At 42.8% G+C, this 20,304-nt stretch overlaps 1 protein-coding gene across 29 annotated transcripts in view; it reads left to right on the forward strand.

Moving 5' to 3' along the window:
- The window catches only part of dlg2 (discs, large homolog 2 (Drosophila)), a 358,023-nt gene that overhangs the window by 252,231 nt on the left and 85,488 nt on the right, over nt 1–20,304 (forward strand). Inside the window, exon 1 of one of the 29 annotated variants that reach the window (XM_046306976.1) lies at nt 3,634–4,424. The exons of 27 other annotated variants lie outside the window; for them this stretch is intronic. In XM_046306976.1, coding sequence (XP_046162932.1) covers nt 4,176–4,424 — 249 coding nt within the window. In that variant the 5' untranslated portion in view covers nt 3,634–4,175. Of the gene's footprint in view, nt 1–3,633; nt 4,425–15,342; nt 15,958–20,304 lie in introns of those variants that run through there. One more of the 29 variants, XM_046306975.1, reaches the window with a different exon arrangement.

The raw sequence follows: 20,304 nt of genomic DNA on the forward strand, positions 1-20,304 counted from the left end.
CATTCAAACTGCAATGAAAACGAATGGGACTGTAGTGACTGTGTTGGCATCAAAATCTGGGGTGTGAACTACATTTCTATTCACGTGTTGATTGACATGGTAATGGCCCGATAGTATTGAAGAAAAGTTTAAAAAACGGACCCCTCTGACGCTGTACGTTATATTGTGACGTGTCACCAGGTGTAGCACTTCTCTCGCAGATTAAAAACAAGAAAGGGACAGGGACAGGGTAAGGGGGGATACCTAGTCAATTGTACAACTGAATGCATTCATTTTTTGCGTCATCACTGCAAGCCGTCATGACTCTCAAAAGCCACGACATCCGCTGTTTAATTCTGATGATAACTTTAGCGCTGCCCTAAAAACCCGATTCAAATTCGACACAAACCTTCAAATAGGTGTATAATGACACATTATATAAACTCTTTATGGTTTTTTATTGACATTTTAGAGGTGATAAGTTGGACAGATCGGGTGTCCCCACGTCATTGATTTTGCCGGAAAGGGGAGAAATTGTGCTTTACAATGGTTATCATATTACAGTTGACCTGGAAGTATTGCGCTTTCTTGGGCGCTAAAATAATGTCAATTGTACATTACAGCGCGATGTACAAAAGTGCGTTAGCTAACTATAGCTAATGATTCATCGTTTAAAAAAAACATTTTCTAAATATATTTACCTACTTGAATAGGTTCTCCCAGCCTTGTGGACGAATGGAAACAAGGCAGCAAAGTTTGTTTGTCACCAGAGCAGTTTAGAGCATATTACTATTTACCTGTGAAAAAAATTCATGAAATGGAAAATGGATTTACCGTTTGATAACCAGACCTTTATACAAACTTGCTATGCTGAATTGTTGATGCACAACCAAACTGCTGTTGTATGCTGCCAGCACACCCACCAGCAAGCAACTCTGAGCGGCCGAAGTGACATGCGGCAATTTACCGCATGCTAGTGAACACCGGCCGTTAGCTCGTTGGATCCGATGGCTAGCTAGCAGGCGATCTCGTCCTGGTTATCAGCTGTTTAGGGATGAACAGTTAAACAAACTAATTGTAAAATCAGAAATCTCAATTGGTTGTTCTTTAAAATCCTGAATTGGTGACCTTGCTAGTCAGCTAATGACAAATGTAGCAAATAGTTCTTTCCTATTTGTTTTCACAGACAGGGGTAACTGGTGCGTTCACTTCAGTCCATGGCATTGACTTGTCAGGACAAAACATGTTAGCATCTGATTTAAAACGTAGGAAATGCAGCTAGCTGTGTTCTGTTCAATCTAGGCTTGCCAGCCAGCCAAGTTATTTTGTGCATGCTTACATTATCAGTCAATACATGCATGCAGTGTCTATTTCCCTTAGTGTTTGCGAACTTTCTTCTTGTCACTTTTTCCCTTCCCCCCTTGTTTCACCATTGCATATAAAGAAAATGTTTTGAAAAATACAATGATCAATTTAAAGTAAATCGTAGCCTAGTGGTTAGAGCATTGGATTTGTAACCCGAAAGGTTGTAAGATCGAATCCCCGAGCTGACAAGGTACAAATCTGTCGTTCTGCCCCTGAACAAGGCAGTTGACCCACTGTTCCTAGGCCGTCAGTGAAAATAAGAATTTGTTCTTAACTGAAAAAATTCAAGGCTATGAATATTTAAAACTGTTTACAAAACCATTGCACATCAACAAAGGTTGTCGTGGTTCTCAGCAACTTGAACCAGCACTGAAATTTGAGCAGAAATGTTAATTTCTCCCCCCTTAGCCGTATGTTTCTGCTCTGTCCTCCTCAGGTTGGACCACATCCCACCATCTCCCAGACAGATTTAAAGAACTTGGGAACCTCCCGTCCACCAGTAAAATCACATTATCCCAGGAGTTTAGTCAATAGTGTGCAACATCACCGTTAGAAGTAGATCCACACGTTATTCTCAATCACGCAGAACGGTCGGCTCATTGTAACATATTAAGCTCATTCTTAAATACAGACGTGGGTGATTTCTACCCCAGGGTACAAAACCCAGTTTTGATTCCTGCCCAGCACAAACACCATGTTCAAATATTAATGGTTTTCAATTTAGACCACAATTAGTTGAATGAGGTGTAAGTGAAGAGATGGAACAAAAACCTGTAAACTCCTGTCCTGTGTATAAAAACCTGCGGCTGTCATGACAAAATGTGCCCTTGTGTATTGGACAAGCTTCTGAATGTTGAATGTTCATTCTAGCTATTGACTTTATGCTGTATTGTCTTTCTCCCCACGGTATTATCTCCCCACTGTGCTGGTTTTGAGGCTTGGGCATCTGGGGGCTGCAGTTCATCTGTCTAATCCCCTGCAAGGAGAGAGAAAGGCATTAATTAAAAATATTACAATGGTGTATTCATTTAATGTAATATATAGATATATATATATATATTCCTGTTTGATATGCATGCATATAATTACATTGAACATGTCCACCTTTGTAATATGTCAGTGTTTGTGTTGTTTCCAATGCATTTAGCTTACATTAGGATGAAGTGATCGTGGCCTTCTAATTGTATTGCATCATATCGCCTATCAATATTAGGTATCAATACACAAGGTGCATGAAAGCTTGCCTGTTAATCATCCATGACCATGTAGCAGCAGACCAAGCAATTTGCCATGAGTTGGTGTCAGCTTAATTCACTAACACTAACAGGGACTGAGAAAATCGATTATGTTGTTTACTTGTTATTCAAGTTAAATATTTCCATTCTGGGATAGTTGTTCACTGGATTGCTAGCACTAGTTGCTCATGCTGCTACATTGGCTACAATGGGAACAGATGTAGCTAGCTAGCATGAAAGCTAGCTTTGTTGACGCATGCTGTGTGAGGAGGCAGTGTACTGTTTAGGTTAGAGGTCACGTCGAGTTACATGAAAAAATATAGCGGATTTTAAGCACTCTGCAATCTCTCATACGAGACTGTATGCTCTCTCAGGTGTTCTTGGAAGATCAGCCTTGAATGAACGGGATAATGCAGAACACAAGTGTGCATTTTGGAACAGGAGGAACAGAAGGAAATTATGGGCACATTAATGAAGTTGCTTCCTACTGCTCATCTCATTTTTTCTCAGCCTCAGTGATTTCAGCTGCATCCCAAATGGCACCCTATTCCCTATTTAATGCACTACTTTTGACCAGAGCACCATGGGTCTGGTATGCTTGGTTCCTCTGATTTCACCAATCACATGGAGGGAAAAGGTTAATGGCAGTCTATTCTAAGAATTTCCAATTAGATTTGATTTGCCTTCTGGCGGTCCAGGCAGGCTTTGTTGTTTTACCCTTTTGTTGTGTTTTTACTTGTTAGCAGCTGTGTTGTGTTGAGAACTTTATGTGTGTGTGTGTGTGTGTGTGTGGTATGAGTGGAGCGCTCCTCCTCTCTCATGCTCCATTGATCGCCTCTAATCTAGTTTGGCCTCCCTCTGGCATTAATTATGTTTATCTGTGACATACATCATTGGCCCGTTCAGCTCCTCCCTTGACTAATCCAATCAGATCCACTTCTGTGGCCTGTGTGCTGCTCTCACCCAATCAGATATATTGAGTATGTGTCACAAGAGTTGTGTCCAGGCAGCTTTCCCTGCCCTGTTTTGCCCAACTGTCCAGAATGCAAAGATCCCAGTATAGGCCCACCCAATGCCAGGGTACAAGAGAGAGAGGCAGGATCACCTAGCGAAGCTTAGCCAACCCCTCTGACCTGCACTGATTCCCTCTCTGCTCTACGTGCTGTTGGAAAGCTGATGGAAGGAAAGACACTGTCTTTCAAAGTGAGATGAGTGCTCATAAAGATGCAGTGAATGTTGTCTTTTATCAGCCATCCATAAGGAGGTTTTCCATTTGATTGACAGATTAGTAGAGATCCTGGCGAGCTGGGGAGCACGGACCAAGTTGTTTCCCTCCCAGGAAGGACCTAAGGTGTGGGATTTCAGCTCCCCCTCTTCTTATTGTGATTTCGGAAGAGGTGGTGTGGTTGGTAAACGTGAGTTGTGGGAACAAGGAAGCAAAACGTATATACTGAATTGCACTTGGTGAAATACTTGTTTGTACGAAGACCCTCATTTTTTAATTTAACACTTTGGGAGCAGCATACCAGTGTGCTGATTTTTATTTTCTGGTAAACGTGGATTGCCTGTTGGAAGTGGAACAACCAGTGAGGCGAGATGAGCTATATGGTGGTGAACAATGTGCCCCTTGGAGACACCCACAGGTGCAGCGTTCCTATCTTACTGCCTCCTCCTATGGACGGCCTGCGGCCCCGGCTCCTGCAGAAGCGTCTGTCTATAGATTTGTTGAGGACCTGCCGCACGCCCGACCTTAAGTGGCCTTCGCTGGTAACCATCTGCAAGTGGAAGCAGACCCTGACCGAGAGGCTACTGAAGAGACATCGCAGCAGTGTCAGCTACCTTCAGGTCAGCCTTCAGGATATTGAGTAGGGTGAAGAAGCCTGTAGACATAGATCTTGGGTCAGTTTAGCATTTTCCCCATTCATGGTATAGGTAATGATAGGGTGAGCGGAAGCTGATCATAGATCGGTTCCCAGGGGAAATATCACACCGGAGCTCAGTATGTACAGAGCAGGCCACTTATCACCCAAATTACTTATAGAGGTGAAAATGGCTTGTGGTGATAATATCCCTTGGTATTTCCAAATTAAATGACAAGCAGAAATGTCTCAATGTATGGATGTGCATCTAGGCAAATGGTGTCTGTAAATACAATTGATGAGGTGATATTTATGAATGAGGAATGTACAGTAGAGAGACACAGTGACCAGTTAGTTTAACAACAAACATTTTTTTGCCTACAAACTCATAATGTACGTTGGTTTACATTTACATTTAAGTCATTTAGCAGACGCTCTTATCCAGAGCGACTTACAAATTGGTGCATTCACCTTATGACATCCAGTGGAACAGCCACTTTACAATAGTGCATCTAAATCTTTTAAGGGGGGGGGGGGGTGAGAAGGATTACTTTATACTTTTATACTTTATTTATTTATTTTGGTTAATTGATAGTGTGCACTTTGACCTTCTAATGGAGTTTTCCTCTCATTGCGTATAGTGCAACATCGGATGCAGTCACAGCAGTGTTATTATGGCCTTTCAGAGGGAGCGGTGCCCTTTTCTTTGTTGTATTGACCTATCGAGCATGTTTCATTATTCAACGAAAGGTTTGGGTATCTGGCCTTGAGACAGCAGTATTGTAGAGCAGAATATTTGCGTCATGGTCATGCTAAAGAAATACTGTTCATTCTGCTTGAAAAAAAAACATTTTCTTTTGCTTTTTTTTGTCTTATATTTGGTGGAATGAAGCATGCTGCTCCATTTAACAGGACATTGACATGTGTCAATATGTTTATGAAGTGGATATTTCAAATATTTTAGACAACTGGCAGCACATGCTACAAACGGTAAAAAAATGGAAAACCTTATACAATGTTCCACTTAATTAGTTTCTGCATTTGTGTGTGTTGCATGGGTTGCTTGTCACATGCCTACAGTGTCCATTTTAGGACACCCTCAGTCTCAGCGCAACTGTTCTTCTATGGACACCATACATTATAACAGAAACATGATTATCTCGCAAGTGACAGAGGAAAATGGCCGGCTAAACCCTGTCAACTAACATGAATTACATGTAAAAATCAACTAAACATTTCACCATGTCATTGGATTTAGGTTCAAAGTTGGGTAAAAAGCTGGCTTTATGTTTTGAAATCCAATCCGTTTTCCACGTTGATTCAAGCAGTTTTTGCCCATTGGGAAGGATGGCATGTCACAGACAGGTAAAAGGTTACCCGGGTGCCTTGATGACAGTTCTGCTGGCAGTGTCTGCAGCTGCTAGTTGCCATTGCATGTTGCTGAAAGACCACGAGCTGTTAACACACATTGGTCAGGATATTCTGTTTTTATTTACTCTCATTGAGTCCCTTGTTAACTGTGTTTTTTAGGGTCGCTCTGACTGGTTATCCCAAACTGTTTTCCACCTGGGGGTTTGAGACCTCTGGTTTCAGCCAGATTCTGTTGCTTTAGCCAGGCAACCTACCGCTCCCCAGATTCAATATTGATAATTCAGTTGATATATCGCTTATATGCCGTGACTATCAGTTTAGTGCATATATGCCTGATGCAAATATACTGTATGTGTGGGTATGGCTAGGGTTACAAAATTCTGTTAACATTCTCAAAATTCCCTGGTTTTCCACAAATCCTGGTTGGAAGATTCCTGGAATTAACAGGGAATAAGCAGGAAATCCAGAATCCTCCAAGCATGGAATTCTGTAAAACCAGAGAATTTTGGGAAAGTTGCCAAGATTTTGCAACCTTAGCCATGACCAAACTGTATCTTTGCATCAGGAATATATGCACTAAGCTGATAATCTATATTAGACCTTTAAATAAAGTTAAACCAAAATTTGAAAAAGAAAACCCACTATGGGGTCCGCGTCAGCATCCTCCTCTGTATCTCCCGCTGGTAAGTCTCTAATCAGTCGCAGCCACATCTCGGTAGAATAATCTAGAATATCTCAGCACCTCACCCTTGCCTTCCGCCATTAAATAATCATCAGCTTTTCATTTTGCATGTAGCTCTTTATGTATACCCTCTGCAACAGCTTCTGATATCTCCCTGAAAGGTCTTTCAAATCGTAGAGCTGGAATGGAGCTGGAATGGCTGCTTTTGCTGCATTAAATTGGCTAAGTGGCGCTGTGTGCATGCGAGTGTGCATGCGCGTGTGCATGTGAGTGTGCATGCGTGTGTGGTTCAATGAATGATTATTCTCCACTGCCCTCTTTGTATCCTGTTCGGGAAAGTGTGAGGTTTTATGTATGTGCATTCATGTGTGGAATCGATAGTTAGTCAGCTTTGTGTAAACTAGTAGCAGCTGCCATTGTACAGTGATGCCACCCTCTCTGAGTACTGTCATCACGGACCCAGGAAATGCAGAAGTGTTGACAGTACTACTTGTGTTGTATTGGTGTGCAGAGGGTTGTGATTGGGATGACATTTCCACTCCATTTACTTCACATGTGGTCAAGCTATTCAGATATCTCAGAGTTAATCATCATGCACACAAAAGGTCCTGTTGCTGTGTCCTTCTACCATCCCCAGCAGTACATTTGTATTTTTCTCAGCTCTATAGGAAGTGTCGTTTACTTTGTTCACCTCGAAAGTCATATTGAGAAAATAGCAGCATTTTAAAGGGGAGATCTGTGATTGCTACCTTCTTTTTAAAAACTTTTCAATTGATTATATATACACACTGATTCTTGAAGAATATAACTTATAAATGCCTCATGCGCTTAGTTCAACTGTCATACCTCATCAGAACCTAAAATATGAGCTTTACTCCAATGTTTATAAACAGAGTAAATGTAAACAAACACTGTATAGCCTCAAAACATGGTTAAAACTATAATATGGATATCGTTTGTGGTCGGTCCTTGTATCCATAGCTCTGATTTGAGAATGGTTACTTTTCTGCAACCCCATCACTCAAATTTTTACCGAAACAGTGGCAGGGGAGTGGCCTTTGTTAATTGCGGATTGCCCCTTTAAGATGGTTCTAAACTGGAGTACTCAATGTGATCACTTGTCTATAAAACATAAAAACTGAGCTACCAGTGCCTCCATGTGGACATCTAATGAAGTACAAGTGTCTTTCTCCCTCAACGCTCTGCTTAACAGAAATAGCAGCAATAGGTCTATAAAGACATGCTTGATCTGCCAGACTGCCGCTGGGTCCCCTGTGTCATACTAAAGCTTAGTGTACTGCCAAAGATTTTTTTTTTTATATAATTTCTCAGATATCATACTACCTTAAGCTCGATATCTGTTTCCTTCTGTGCATCTATTGTGAACATTATACTCTTTGAAGGGAATGCAGAGAAAGATTCAGCCATTTAGTTGTTCAGATCTAATCTCAATTTCTTTCTCTTAACATGCTCCCTTTGTCCAGAGGCTTAAGGACAAGGCTCTGCTTCCGTGTGACTGCAGTTCGAGTGGCCCAGCACTGTTCAACAGAATGGAACGGCCTCAGTAAATGACCTGTCAGTATTTGACAGGCTCTTACACCTGGGTGACTGTAGAGGGGGTCAAATTATTTTTGAAAGGAGTGGCATTGAGGCAGATGGAACTAGGGATCTGCTCATAATTGCCTTTTACTGCATGGTATAAGGAAAAACGTACTAAAGTACCCAAGGAAGGGTGGAGTGAGTCGCCAGATATTCAACAGGATGATACTGTCCAAGATGAATTTGCACATTTATATAAATTAATAAATGAAACGCATGATCTAATGGAAAACGATTAGGGCTGTGGTGCTCATGAAATTTTGTCAAGACGAAAACTGTCATGTGGTAGACTAGTTGACCGCTAATTAACATAAACACATTTAGCATCTCTACGAGCCTCTACAAGCCTACAAGCCACTGATGTGGACCTTTGGAACATTTTACTTTTTAAAGTCTAATACATCCATAGCCTACACCAGCACAATAAATCCATTATTTATTGTAGGCAGGTCTAAAGAAACATGATATGAAGAAAATGTAGCCTATTTCAGAAGAACAGAATAGCATATTCTGAGTTGTCTTTATGTTCGGCCCTGATCTGACTATGCCAAATGGCCGTGGGCTACACTAGTTCATTTAGCAGACAAGATTTGCTTATAAATTCCGTGACATTATTTTATAGTAAGAAGAATACCATTGAACAGAGCTGAAATAAATAGAAAGGATATTTTTCCCAGAATATTTCATAGGGCTATTCTGTGTTGAGTGGTTAACAAAGTGATCCTTTGAAACAGGTCCTCCTATATGCTTCATTTAGAGTTATTTGTACACTTTAGTTGTGATACAAACATTAGGCTGTATGTTTTGATATCTAATAGGCCTACATTCTGAGGCTGCATGATGCAACTAATGATGATGTTGAAAATAAGTTGCATGAAATGCAGGGCACTGCTTTGTTTCTTGCACAGGCTGCATGCACACACTTCATCAGTCTCTCATTCACAATTTGACAAGCACTTCTCAATGTAATCGGGTCTTTAGACATGTATTTAACCAGGTAGGCTAGTTGAGAACAAGTTCTCATTTACAACTGCGACCTGGCCAAGATAAAGCATAGCAGTGTGAACAGACAACAACACAGAGTTACACATGGAGTAAACAGGACGTGTTTCCTGTTCCTTTTCATGCCAACCAGGTTGGCTACTCCAGTTCCGTGAAGCAATGTGCTTAATATTAGGTAAGTTGAGAAATAAATATAGTAGGCCTAGCCTATATAAAGCTGATGGGGGGGTCTCTCTTTTTAATAGAGGTCATCAAAACTCTGCTTTATATTAGCTCTCGCTGGTGATCCTATTAGCGCAAACTCTGAATGCCAGGGCATTTGATTTTTCGATGGCATTTGCATTGATGTCAGAATGATTAGTGGGACAATAGAGCGCTGAGTACCAGGCCATTAGCGACTGTCCATTAACAAGTTTGGTAGGCTACTAATGACCATCGGCGACATCAGGGTGCAATTTTGGAGAAGCCTCGTTACCATGATTCAACAGTCACGTGGAATTTTACAGCGGTCATGACTCATGACTGCTATTGTGGCGGTCATCATAACAGCCCTACATGTGATAAAAAGGACCTGAGAGGTGAAAGCTGTATGGAAGACCTTTTGAAACCTTTTGTTTCTTGTTTTATCATCTCCTTTGTTCATCTTTATTCTAAATGGAATTCCATTAATAATGTCAACGGCGATTGGGTAGACTCTACTGTGCAAGTCAAATACAATTGCATCATCTGTAAATAATTCAACACCAGCTACTGATCAATGAGTCAACAAGTGAAATGTGGGAACAGTCTTGTGACAACCCCAAAATTCTGGCTGTATTAGTCCAATGTTTTTTTTTTTTTTTTTGTCTTTCACAAACTATGTATAGCTTCAAAACTATTGTGCCAATCTCATAGACTATCAATCATTGCATCCATAGCTCTATCTATGAATAAGTGTTTACATCGCCCCAGCCCCATCCTTCAGTTTAGACCTTCCAAAACAAAGTTGAGAGTCAGGCTGTGGGAAATGATAGATTGTGCCATTAATGGAACAGTGACAGGTCTGACAGGCTTACATTTTGAAGCACTCTAGGAGTCTAGACAGGAACCTCAATGTAGCTTAGTCAATTGATCCCAACTTTTCCCTAGGTACTTAAACTATATATACAGAAGTTTGTGGAAACCCCTTCAAATGAGTGGATTTGGCTATTTCAGCCACACCTGTTGTTGACAGGTGTATAGAATCAAGCACACATTCATGCAATCTCCATAGACAAACATTGGCAGTAGAATGACCTTACTGAAGAGCTCAGTGATTTTCAACGTGGCATTGTCATAGGATGCCACCTTTCCAACAAGTCCGTTCGTCAAATGTATTCCCTGCTAGAGCTTCCCCGGTCAACTGTAAGTGCTGTTATTGTGAAGTGGACACTTCTAGGAGCAATAATGGCTCATCCGCGAAGTGATAGGCCACACAAGCTCACAGAACGGCCGAGTGCTGAAGCGTGTAGCATATAAAAACAAATATATATATATGTTCTCGGTTGCAACACTCACTACCGGGTTCCGAACTGCCACTGGAAGCAACGTCAGCACAATAACTGTTTGTCGGGAGCTTGATGAAATGGGTTTCCATGGCCGAGCAGCCACACACAAGCCTAAGATCACCATGCACAATGCCAAGAGTCTGCTGGAGTGGTGTAAACCTTGCCGACATTGGACTCTGGAGCAGTGGAAAAGCGTTCTCTGGAGTGATGCATCTGGGTTTGGCGGATGCCAGGAGAACGCTACCTGCCAAATGCATAGTGGCAACTGTAAAGTTTGGTGGAGAAGGAATAATGGTCTGGGGCTGTTTTTCGTGGTTCGGGCTAGGCCTCTTGGTTCAAGTGAAAGGAAGTCTTATCTCTACAGCATACTAGCATACTAGGCATTCTAGACAATTCTGTACATGACAATGCCCTCATGCACAAAAGCTAGGTCCATACAGAAATTGTCAAGATAGGTGACTGGCCTGCACAGAGCCCTGACCTCAACCACATCGAACACCTTTGAGATGAATTGGAATGACAACTGCGAGTCAGGCCTAATCGCCCAACATCAGTGCCCAACCTCACTAATGTTTGTGTGGCATCTACTGGAAAGTCTTCCCAGAAAAGTGGAGGCTGTCAAACATCTCATTCTATGATTTTGGAATGAGATGTTCGACGAGCAGGTGTCCACATGCTTTGGTCATGTAGTGTATCGAGCACCAGCATCCCCTTCCCCCAATCCGGGCCTTAACCATTAATGGGGAGAATGTGAAACTGATCCAAGATCATTGTCTAGGAGCAACTTAACCCCACTCCTAGTCACTCTTCACACAACAAGTTGGCTTGCCAAAACAGTGACTCTACTCTGTGAAACAAATTCTCCACAAGGCCTGCAGGGGGCATTGCTGAGCTCTGGCCCGGTTTTGAGACTTGCGTTTCTGTCAACCCCACAGGATCTTCCCCAGTACTGATGCTGTCAGACACAGTCAGTATCCATTCACACTCCTGTCAGCCTCAGAGTGGGAGAGGATGCCTTCCGCAATGTAATTAAGCCCCCACAAACATTGAACTAGCAGAGACCGACACCAATGCCTGCAGAAATGATGTAACTCCCACATCTTTAATGGTCAACTGCAACCAAAGAAGCTTCTCAGCTATGGAAGCTGACTTTTTCACCCTTGGCATTGCCATGTGTCACATTGTGAAGTCACGTTTTCTTGACATTGCTGGGACTGTTCAGCATAAGAAAAAAAAGTGTAATATGGTAGATAACAGTTTCATAACAGAATTAAAGGTTGAACATGAGGAACATTTCTGCACTATTTTCTGGAGCACTTTTTCTTCTTACCCTTCAAGCCTAGATTCAGAACATAACGGCTGCTTTGTGGATAAGGTCCATTATGTGTCCATTCAGTTTTATTTCTAAATCTATAGTTAGACAGAACTTTTTTTGCCCTTGAGAGGTAAATTTGTCTTGCACATATAAAATGTCCTATGTCCTATTTATCACTACTTCATAAATGTGCACTTGTTCACATCCCTTCACTGATTTGAAAGTAAATGATTGGTATAAGAAATATGGTGAAATCTCCCACCAGCCCAAGGATTTTAGATTTGTGGGAAATAGTGAACGAGTTTACATTTCAAGAGAAGGTGGAGAGGTCACTGGTGGGAGGCCCCTGGATATCTGATGAAATCGAGCTGACATAGATCCGGAGTGCAAAGGATTAGTAGTGTAAACAGCAGATTGAGATTAGAGTTGGTCTGCAAAAATGTGTGCGTGTGTGTGTGCATGCATGTATGCGTGAGTAAGTGTGTGTATGTGCATGCATGCATGCGTGAGTAAGTGTGTGTATGTGCATGCATGTATGCGTGAGTGTGTGTATGTGCATGCATGTATGCGTGAGTAAGTGTGTGTATGTGCATGCATGCATGCGTGAGTAAGTGTGTGTATGTGCATGCATGCATGCGTGAGTGTGTGTGTATGTGCATGCATGCATGCGTGAGTAAGTGTGTGTATGTGCATGCATGCATGCGTGAGTAAGTGTGTGTATGTGCATGCGTGAGTAAGTGTGTGTATGTGCATGCATGTATGCATGAGTAAGTGTGTGTATGTGCATGCATGCATGCGTGAGTAAGTGTGTGTATGTGCATGCATGTATGTTGAGTGGTAGGTGACCTGTATTGGGAAGACACTATAAATGCATTCATTATGTGGTGGTCCATGGAAGTGTTATACCATCAAGGCATCTCTGTAGTTCATGTAATTCACCAAACCTAATCTTGGCCACTTTGATTGCCTTATAATTGTAGTCTGAGACCAGTATGTTATACTGATATCCGTAATATCCTATCAATGTAGAAACAGAATATCTGATACCTCTCAATGAAATCCAGGATTCAGAGTATCCTCTGTCATGGGGAAGTATTTCTGTCCTGTGTTGTTATCAAGTATTCTGTAGGCTCTGGGTACTTCATTGTAGTGCTTATCTCTCAAATAGTATGGTGAAGTGGCCTTTAGACACTGATCTTGGGTCAGGTTAGCATTTTCACTACTAATGGGCAAGGTTAGGATTTCCGGAGCCTCAAAGGCTGCCTGGAAAGAAGCATGTCACCAATGACACCGGGTCTGATTACAGCCTGGTCTCATAGACTAGACCAACATAGTAAATGTAAATCCGGAACCCTAGAAATTAGTATGATATGTTGGTATGGTTACTTAAGGCAAAAACAAAAGCAGGGAGGTCGGTCGGGCGTATAGGTTGTAAGTTCAAAATCTCATCAGGGACAACTTCAGCATTTTAGCTGATTAGCAACTGTTCAACTAATTATTACTTTTAACTACTTTGTAACTACTTAGCATGTTAGCCCATAATTATATCTTCCTGATTCCTGCTTACAAGCTAAAACTAAAGCAGGAGGTACAGTGACTCGCTCAATATGGAAGTGGTCAGATGACGCGGTTGCTACGCTACAGTTTTGGTATTACAGACTGGAATATGTTCTGTGATTCATCCAATGGCATTGAGGAGTATACTGTACCACCTCAGTCACCAGCTTCATCAAGAAGTGCATCAACGGTGTTGTCCCCACAGTGGCCATACGTACATATCCCAACCAGAAGCCAGAAGCCAGTCTGTTTCAAACAGACCACCATAGTCCCTTTGCCCAAGAAAGTGATGGTAACCTGCCTAAATGATTACAGCCCATAGCACTCACGTCGGTAGCCATGAAATGCTTTGAAAGGCTGGTCATGGCTCACATCAACACCATCATGCCGGAAACCCTAGACCCACTCCATTTCGCATACCACCCCAACAGCGCCACAGATGACGCAATCTCAAACCTGGACAAAAGGAAACCGTAACGTATTGTACGTTTTACTCATTCGTAACATATTGTACGTTTGCAAATTCGTAACATGTAATACGAATTGGGTGATGGACAGCCACAAATTAATACATTCCATACGAAACATAACATATCATACTAAATGTGTCTCGCATGACTTTGCTATCACAGTCACACACAGTATCTGTGGATGTGCTCAGGTTCGGGTCACTCTGTTTCAGCGTTGTAGCCAGGGCACCAAAACAGTTGGGAAGTTGAGCCTCATACTTCAATGCTCTTAGCTGTTGTGGAAATTGACCCACAATGTGTTTATTTTCTGTATCTACATCATATCGCGGAGTCTATCTTTAATCTGTTGTGAAATTTCTAGTAGGGTTTTTGTGGTCGGCTGGTTTTCAACAGTTGTGCAGTAGTAGATGTCAGTGTGAGGCATTAATCTTATCGAAAAGCAGCTGGATATTTTAGCCTGAGCGGTTTAGCATCAATTACTCCATCTAAGCCCTTCACTTGTGATTAAATCTGACGCTGGACTAAAAAACAGACATTTCATTGAATAAGAAAGTGCCAGTGACCTTATTCTTGCCAATGCATGAATCATTTGGCCACCTACTTAAATTCTATCAATCATGGAGTGTGTATTGTGGTTGGTCATTGATTAATAGGCCACATGCCTTGTGCTGAGACGCATTTCAATCTCCACAATGACAAGAACACATTTTTCTTTATTACCATTTTATGAGATTGCATGGCATTGTAGGATTTTCAAATGCTGTCTACCGTATGAATTACAGTTATACACAGAGAAATATGTATCATTAAAACTACAAGTGACAATGATTCAATCTGGGTTTGATTCGGTCCATGTGTTTCTTGGTGGAGGCGGTTTAGAGGTAAGAATGTTATCAAACCCAGTTAGAAACTCAAGTGGCGAGAAAGACCGAAGCATCTGTAATTGAAAACAGAGAGGCTGTCTCCACCTGAACCAATTTGTAGTGCAGGCTCTGGTCTCAAATTCCCAGCTGTGCGGAGCATAGATTGCTTCTGCCTGGATTCGTGGATGCCCTCATGTTGTGCTGCAGGTTGAGTCATCTATTGACAAAGAGCTACCAGCCAGCCCATGGCCAGCAACGCAAAAGATCCTGGCCAGCCCCTTCTCTTTGCTCATCTCTGCTTGTCTCTCTCTCTTTTTCTCTCTCTAATTCAGCTTTTCTCTCTCTCTCTCTAATTCAGCTTTTCTCTCTCTCTCTCTCTCTCTCTCTCTCTCTCTCTCTCTCTCTCTCTCTCTCTCTCTCTCTCTCTCTCTCTCTCTCTCTCTCTCTCTCTCTCTCTCTCTCTCTCTCTGTTTCATCTCTGCTCTTTGTTATTCTTCCACCTTCTCTCTCTGCCCCTGACCACCCCTTATCTCTCTCTTTCTATATCTCTCTCACACACACAGCTGCTGCTTGGCTGCTGCTGCTGTTGTTGCCTCTCAGTTTCCTATCATGCCTGGTCTCTAACAGAAGTATAGGCTCTCTGTCACCACTCACTCACACACATGCACACGCACTCTCTCTCAGAGCAGGGAAACACACACACGCACACACTGCCAACTTAACAGTGTCGTTTGTTAATTTATCGTTAGAGGAGTCGAGCATCACCTCCCTTGTTCACAGAGCACGGAAGACAAGAAACCTTAAAGAGAGAGGGAGCAAGGGATTGCACGGGGCAGGATAACTGCTGCCTACCTGAACAAACAGCAGAGCTGCTTTGTGGAGATGGACCGAAGGGGTTGTGGAGAGGTGCCGTGCTATTGTGGATGGCAGCAGCAACCGCCCCAGGGATACCACTATGGCTCAGCCTCGGGGGGTGCTACTCTGCCCCGGCAGAGGGGCCGTCTTATGGCTACCCACTCTGAAAGCTCTTGGAGAAGCCCAGGACGCTCTGTGGTCCGCGCCAAAGGAGGCAGCTGTGACCTGTGGTCCGAATGCGGCTGTCCGCAGAGTCAGAGCTGGCAGGACCACTACCAGGTAACCAACCATTCATGCATTTTGGTCCAGATCAGAGCAGCTCTAAGGGGACCATTAGGGTAACAGGATTGAGAAGGGATTTTGTTATATAGCTGTATAGGACCAAGGGTTAGGTTAGTGTGTGTGTGTGTGTGTGTGTGTGTGTGTGTGTGTGTGTGTGTGTGTGTGTGTGTGTGTGTGTGTGTGTGTGTGTGTGTGTGTGTGTGTGTGTGTGTGTGTGTGTGTGTGTGTGTGTGTGTGTGTGTGTGTGTGTGTGTGTGTGTGCGCGCGCGCGTATGTGTGTAAGAGTTTGTGTTCCACTTGGCGCCGTATGGGAGGGAATGAGTTGCCGTCTCAGCAAACCCACTCACGGGCTAAAGCCGAGGTGCTGAATTTGGATTATAGCTTTCGTGTGTAATCTTCAGGGTTCTTTGTTGACGGCTGGGAGCTGCATAGAGCTGGAGAACTTTACAATATTAAGTAGCTATGCCAATATGCCAACAGGCATTGTCTTAACAAGAGGACAAAGCCTAAACTAAATGCAGCTAGGATGCATTTTAATTCAGACATTCATCTGAATCATTACTCTGTTTTACTGTGTTTTCTAAAAACGAGACTTCTGTGAGATTTGCCTCAGAGAGTGACACAAGCTGTAGGCAGATAGATGGGTGAAGTCGCTGACCTTGAGCTTGGTTCAGTTTAGTTTCTCCCCACTAATGGCTAGAGTTTGGGGAGGGGAAGCTGATCCTAGATCTGTACCTAGAGGAAACTTCACCCCAGAGCAGGCAGATACCCAGTAGGCGTCACATCTAAAATGATGTGTGAGTTGAGGATGCGCTGTTCAAAAGATGCACTCTTGCATAATATGTGAATGTAGCAATGCTTTCTCCTCCCAGTCCATTAGCTTGGTGATGTTAAAGTGAATAGCTGTACTCAGCAAAAAAAGAAATGTCCCCTTTTCAGGATCCTGTCTTTCAAAGATAATTCGTAAAAATGCAAATAGCTTCACAGATCTTCCCATGCTTGTTCAATGAACCCTAAACAATTAATGAACATGCACCTGTGGAACGGTCATTAAGACACTAAAAGCTTACAGACGGTAGGCAATTAAGGTCACAGTTATGAAAACTTAGGACACAAGAGGCCTTTCTACTGACTCTGAAAAACACCAAAAGAAAGATGCCCGGGGTCCCTGCTCATCTGCATGAACGTGCCTTAGGCATGCTGCAAGGAGGCATGAGGACTGCAGATGTGGCCAGGGCAATAAATTGCAATGTCCGTACTGTGAGATGCCGAAGACAGCGCTACAGGGAGACAGGACTGACAGCTGATTGTCCTCGCAGTGGCAGACCATGTGTAACCACACCTGAACAGGATCGGTACATCTGGACATCACACCTGCGGGACAGGTACAGGATGGCAACAACAACTGCCCGAGTTACACCAGGAACACACAATCCCTCCATCAGTGCTCAGACTGTCCGCAATAGGCTGAGAGAGGCTGGACTGAGGGCTTGTAGGCCTGTTGTAAGGCAGGTCCTCACCAGACATCACCGGGCAACATGGGCACAAACCCACCGTCGCTGGACCAGACAGCACTGGCAAAAAGTGCTCTTCTCTGAAGAGTCAAGGTTTATCGTTGAAGGAATGAGTGTTACAACGAGGCCTGTACTCTGGAGCTGGATCGTTTGGAGGTGGAGGGTCCGTCATGGCCTGGGGCGGTGTGTCACAGCATCAACGGACTGAGCTTGTTGTCATTGCAGGCAATCTCAACGCTGTGCGTTACAGGGAAGACATCCTCCTCCCTCATGTGATACCCTTCCTGCAGGCTCATCCTGACATGACCCTCCAGCATGACAATGCCACCAGCCATACTGCTTGTTCTGTGTGTGATTTCCTGCAAGAGAGGAATGTCAGTGTTCTGTCATGGCCTGCATGGAGCCCGGATCTCAATCCCATTGAGCACGTCTGGGACCTGTTAGATTGGAGGGTGAGGGCTAGGACCATTCCCCCCAGATATGTCCAGGAACTTGCAGGTGCCTTGGTGGAAGTGTGGGGTAATATCACACAGCAAGAACTGGCAAATCTGGTGCAGTCCATGAGGAGGAGATGCACTGCAGTATTTAATGCAGCTGGTGGCCACACCAGATACTGACTGTTGCTTTTGATTTTAACCCCCCTTCGTTCAGGGACACATTATTCCATTTCTGTTAGTCACATGTCTGTGGAACTTGTTCAGTTTATGTCTCAGTTGTTGTAATCTTGTTATTTTCATACTACTCAGTTTCATCAGCTGTCCGGGTGGCTGGTTTCAGAAGATCCCACAGGTGAAGAAGCTGGATGTGGAGGTCCTGGGCTGGCATGGTTACTAATGATCTGCGGTGGTGTGGCCATTTGGGCATATTGCCAAATTCTCTAAAATGACGTTGGAGGCGGCTTATGGTAGAGAAATTAACATAGAATTATTTGGCAACAGCTCTGTTGGACATTCTTGCAGTCAGCATGCAAATTGCACGCTCCCTCAAAACTTGAGACATCTGTAGCATTGTGTTGTGTGATAAAACTCCACATTTTACAGAGTAGCCTTTTATTGTCCCCAACACAAGGTACACCTGTTTAATGATCATGCTGTTTAATGAGCTTATTGATATGCCACACCTGTCAGGTGGATGGATTGCCTTGGCAAAGGAGAAATGCTCACTAACAGTGTCACGCCTTGGCCATAGAGAAGCTTTTATTCTCTTTTTTGGGTAGGCCAGGGTGTGACTAGGGTGGGCATACTAGCTTCTTTATTTCTATGTTTTCTGTTTTTATGGTTTGGCCGGGTATAGTTCTCAATCAGGGACAGCTGTCTATCGTTGTCTCTGATTGGGAATCATACTTAGGCAGCCTTTTTTCCTTTGTATTTTGTGGTTAGTTGACTTTGTTAGTGGCACTATAGCCCTAGTAAGCTTCACGGTCGTGCCCTCATTCTTTGTTTTGTTGGCGACATTGACATAAATAAAAGAAAATGTACGCTCAATTTGAGATATTTTTGTGCAAATTGAACTTTTCTGGGATCTTTGATTTTGGCTCATGAAACATGGGACCAACACTTTACATGTTGTGTTTATGTTTTTGTTCAGTATAGTAAAGTGTCAATGCTGGAGTTGCCTATGGGAAAAATCTGTCCTTAAACAGTGTCAGATCTGACAGTCAGTTTTTGGGTTGTTTGGTTGTCTATCTGTCATTGACAGATAAGGCACTATGCCATAACATAAAAATTCAGACCATAATCAAAAAATATGACTTCCCAATTCCAAATACATAACCAATCTTGGCAATTACAATGGGATCATGTGTGACGTCTAGTAAAGGTTTGCTTTAAACCGTTATGCAATGCATGCTTATTGGTCCGATGAATAATGTTTGTGCAACCGTAGCACGACTGAAATTGCCATGGGGATGTGTGCCAAGAGCAAATAATGTTGGAACATCCATCAACAGGGCTACAGGATTTCAATGAGGCAATGCAGCACTCTGGTTTCACTAGAGTTTCCCGTTGATACATGGGGCTGAACAGAGAATAGTTGCATCCCAAATGGGACCTTTTTTTCTCTGTATCACTTCTGTCTCATTTGCTATATCGTCCTCTCCTCTTTTACTGTGCTCCACTCTCATTTCATCTCTACTCCTCTCTCTACCCCTGAATCCCAAATCACCCCCTACCCAGCAAACTAAAAATGGATTCTGTGAAAGCTCCCAGAACATTTCTTAGGTTACGGGCAAATGTTCTCATAGCACAAAAACTGTCTCGCTGTGCTGATGATTATACAATGTTTAAAGCATTCGCCTGACATTGCAGGAACGTTCCAGAACACATTCTGTCAGTTTTCGAAAGGTACCCAGAATATTTCATTAGGTTGTGGGTACAGTCTGGTGGGAAAATTGTGGGGACATCCATATTTTTTATGACACATTTCTTCAGGTTGGAGTAACTTTGTGGTGATATGACGAGATACGGTTTGTTCCCAAAACACAAACCTGTCCAGTTGTGCTGATAATTACAATGTTTCTATTAGGTTGGAAAAAAACATACACCTGATGTTGTAAGAACGTTCCCAGAACACACTATTTTACGTTATTTAAAAGTTCCGAAAATATTTCTGTAGGTTGTGGGAACATTGTGGAGATATGACACGAGATCTGTCCAGTTCTTCTTCCTATGTTATTCCTATGCTCCCAGAATGACAAAATTACATGTTGAACAGCCCATTAATGTTTCTTTAATGTAACAACAATCCATGTAGAAAGACATTATGGCAAATATTTGCAATCACATCACAATGTATTAGACATTTATTGTACATACACTACTGTTCAAAAGTA

Source organism: Oncorhynchus gorbuscha, linkage group LG16 (genome assembly GCF_021184085.1).
Source record: "Oncorhynchus gorbuscha isolate QuinsamMale2020 ecotype Even-year linkage group LG16, OgorEven_v1.0, whole genome shotgun sequence".
In the NCBI taxonomy this organism is placed as follows: domain Eukaryota; kingdom Metazoa; phylum Chordata; class Actinopteri; order Salmoniformes; family Salmonidae; genus Oncorhynchus; species Oncorhynchus gorbuscha.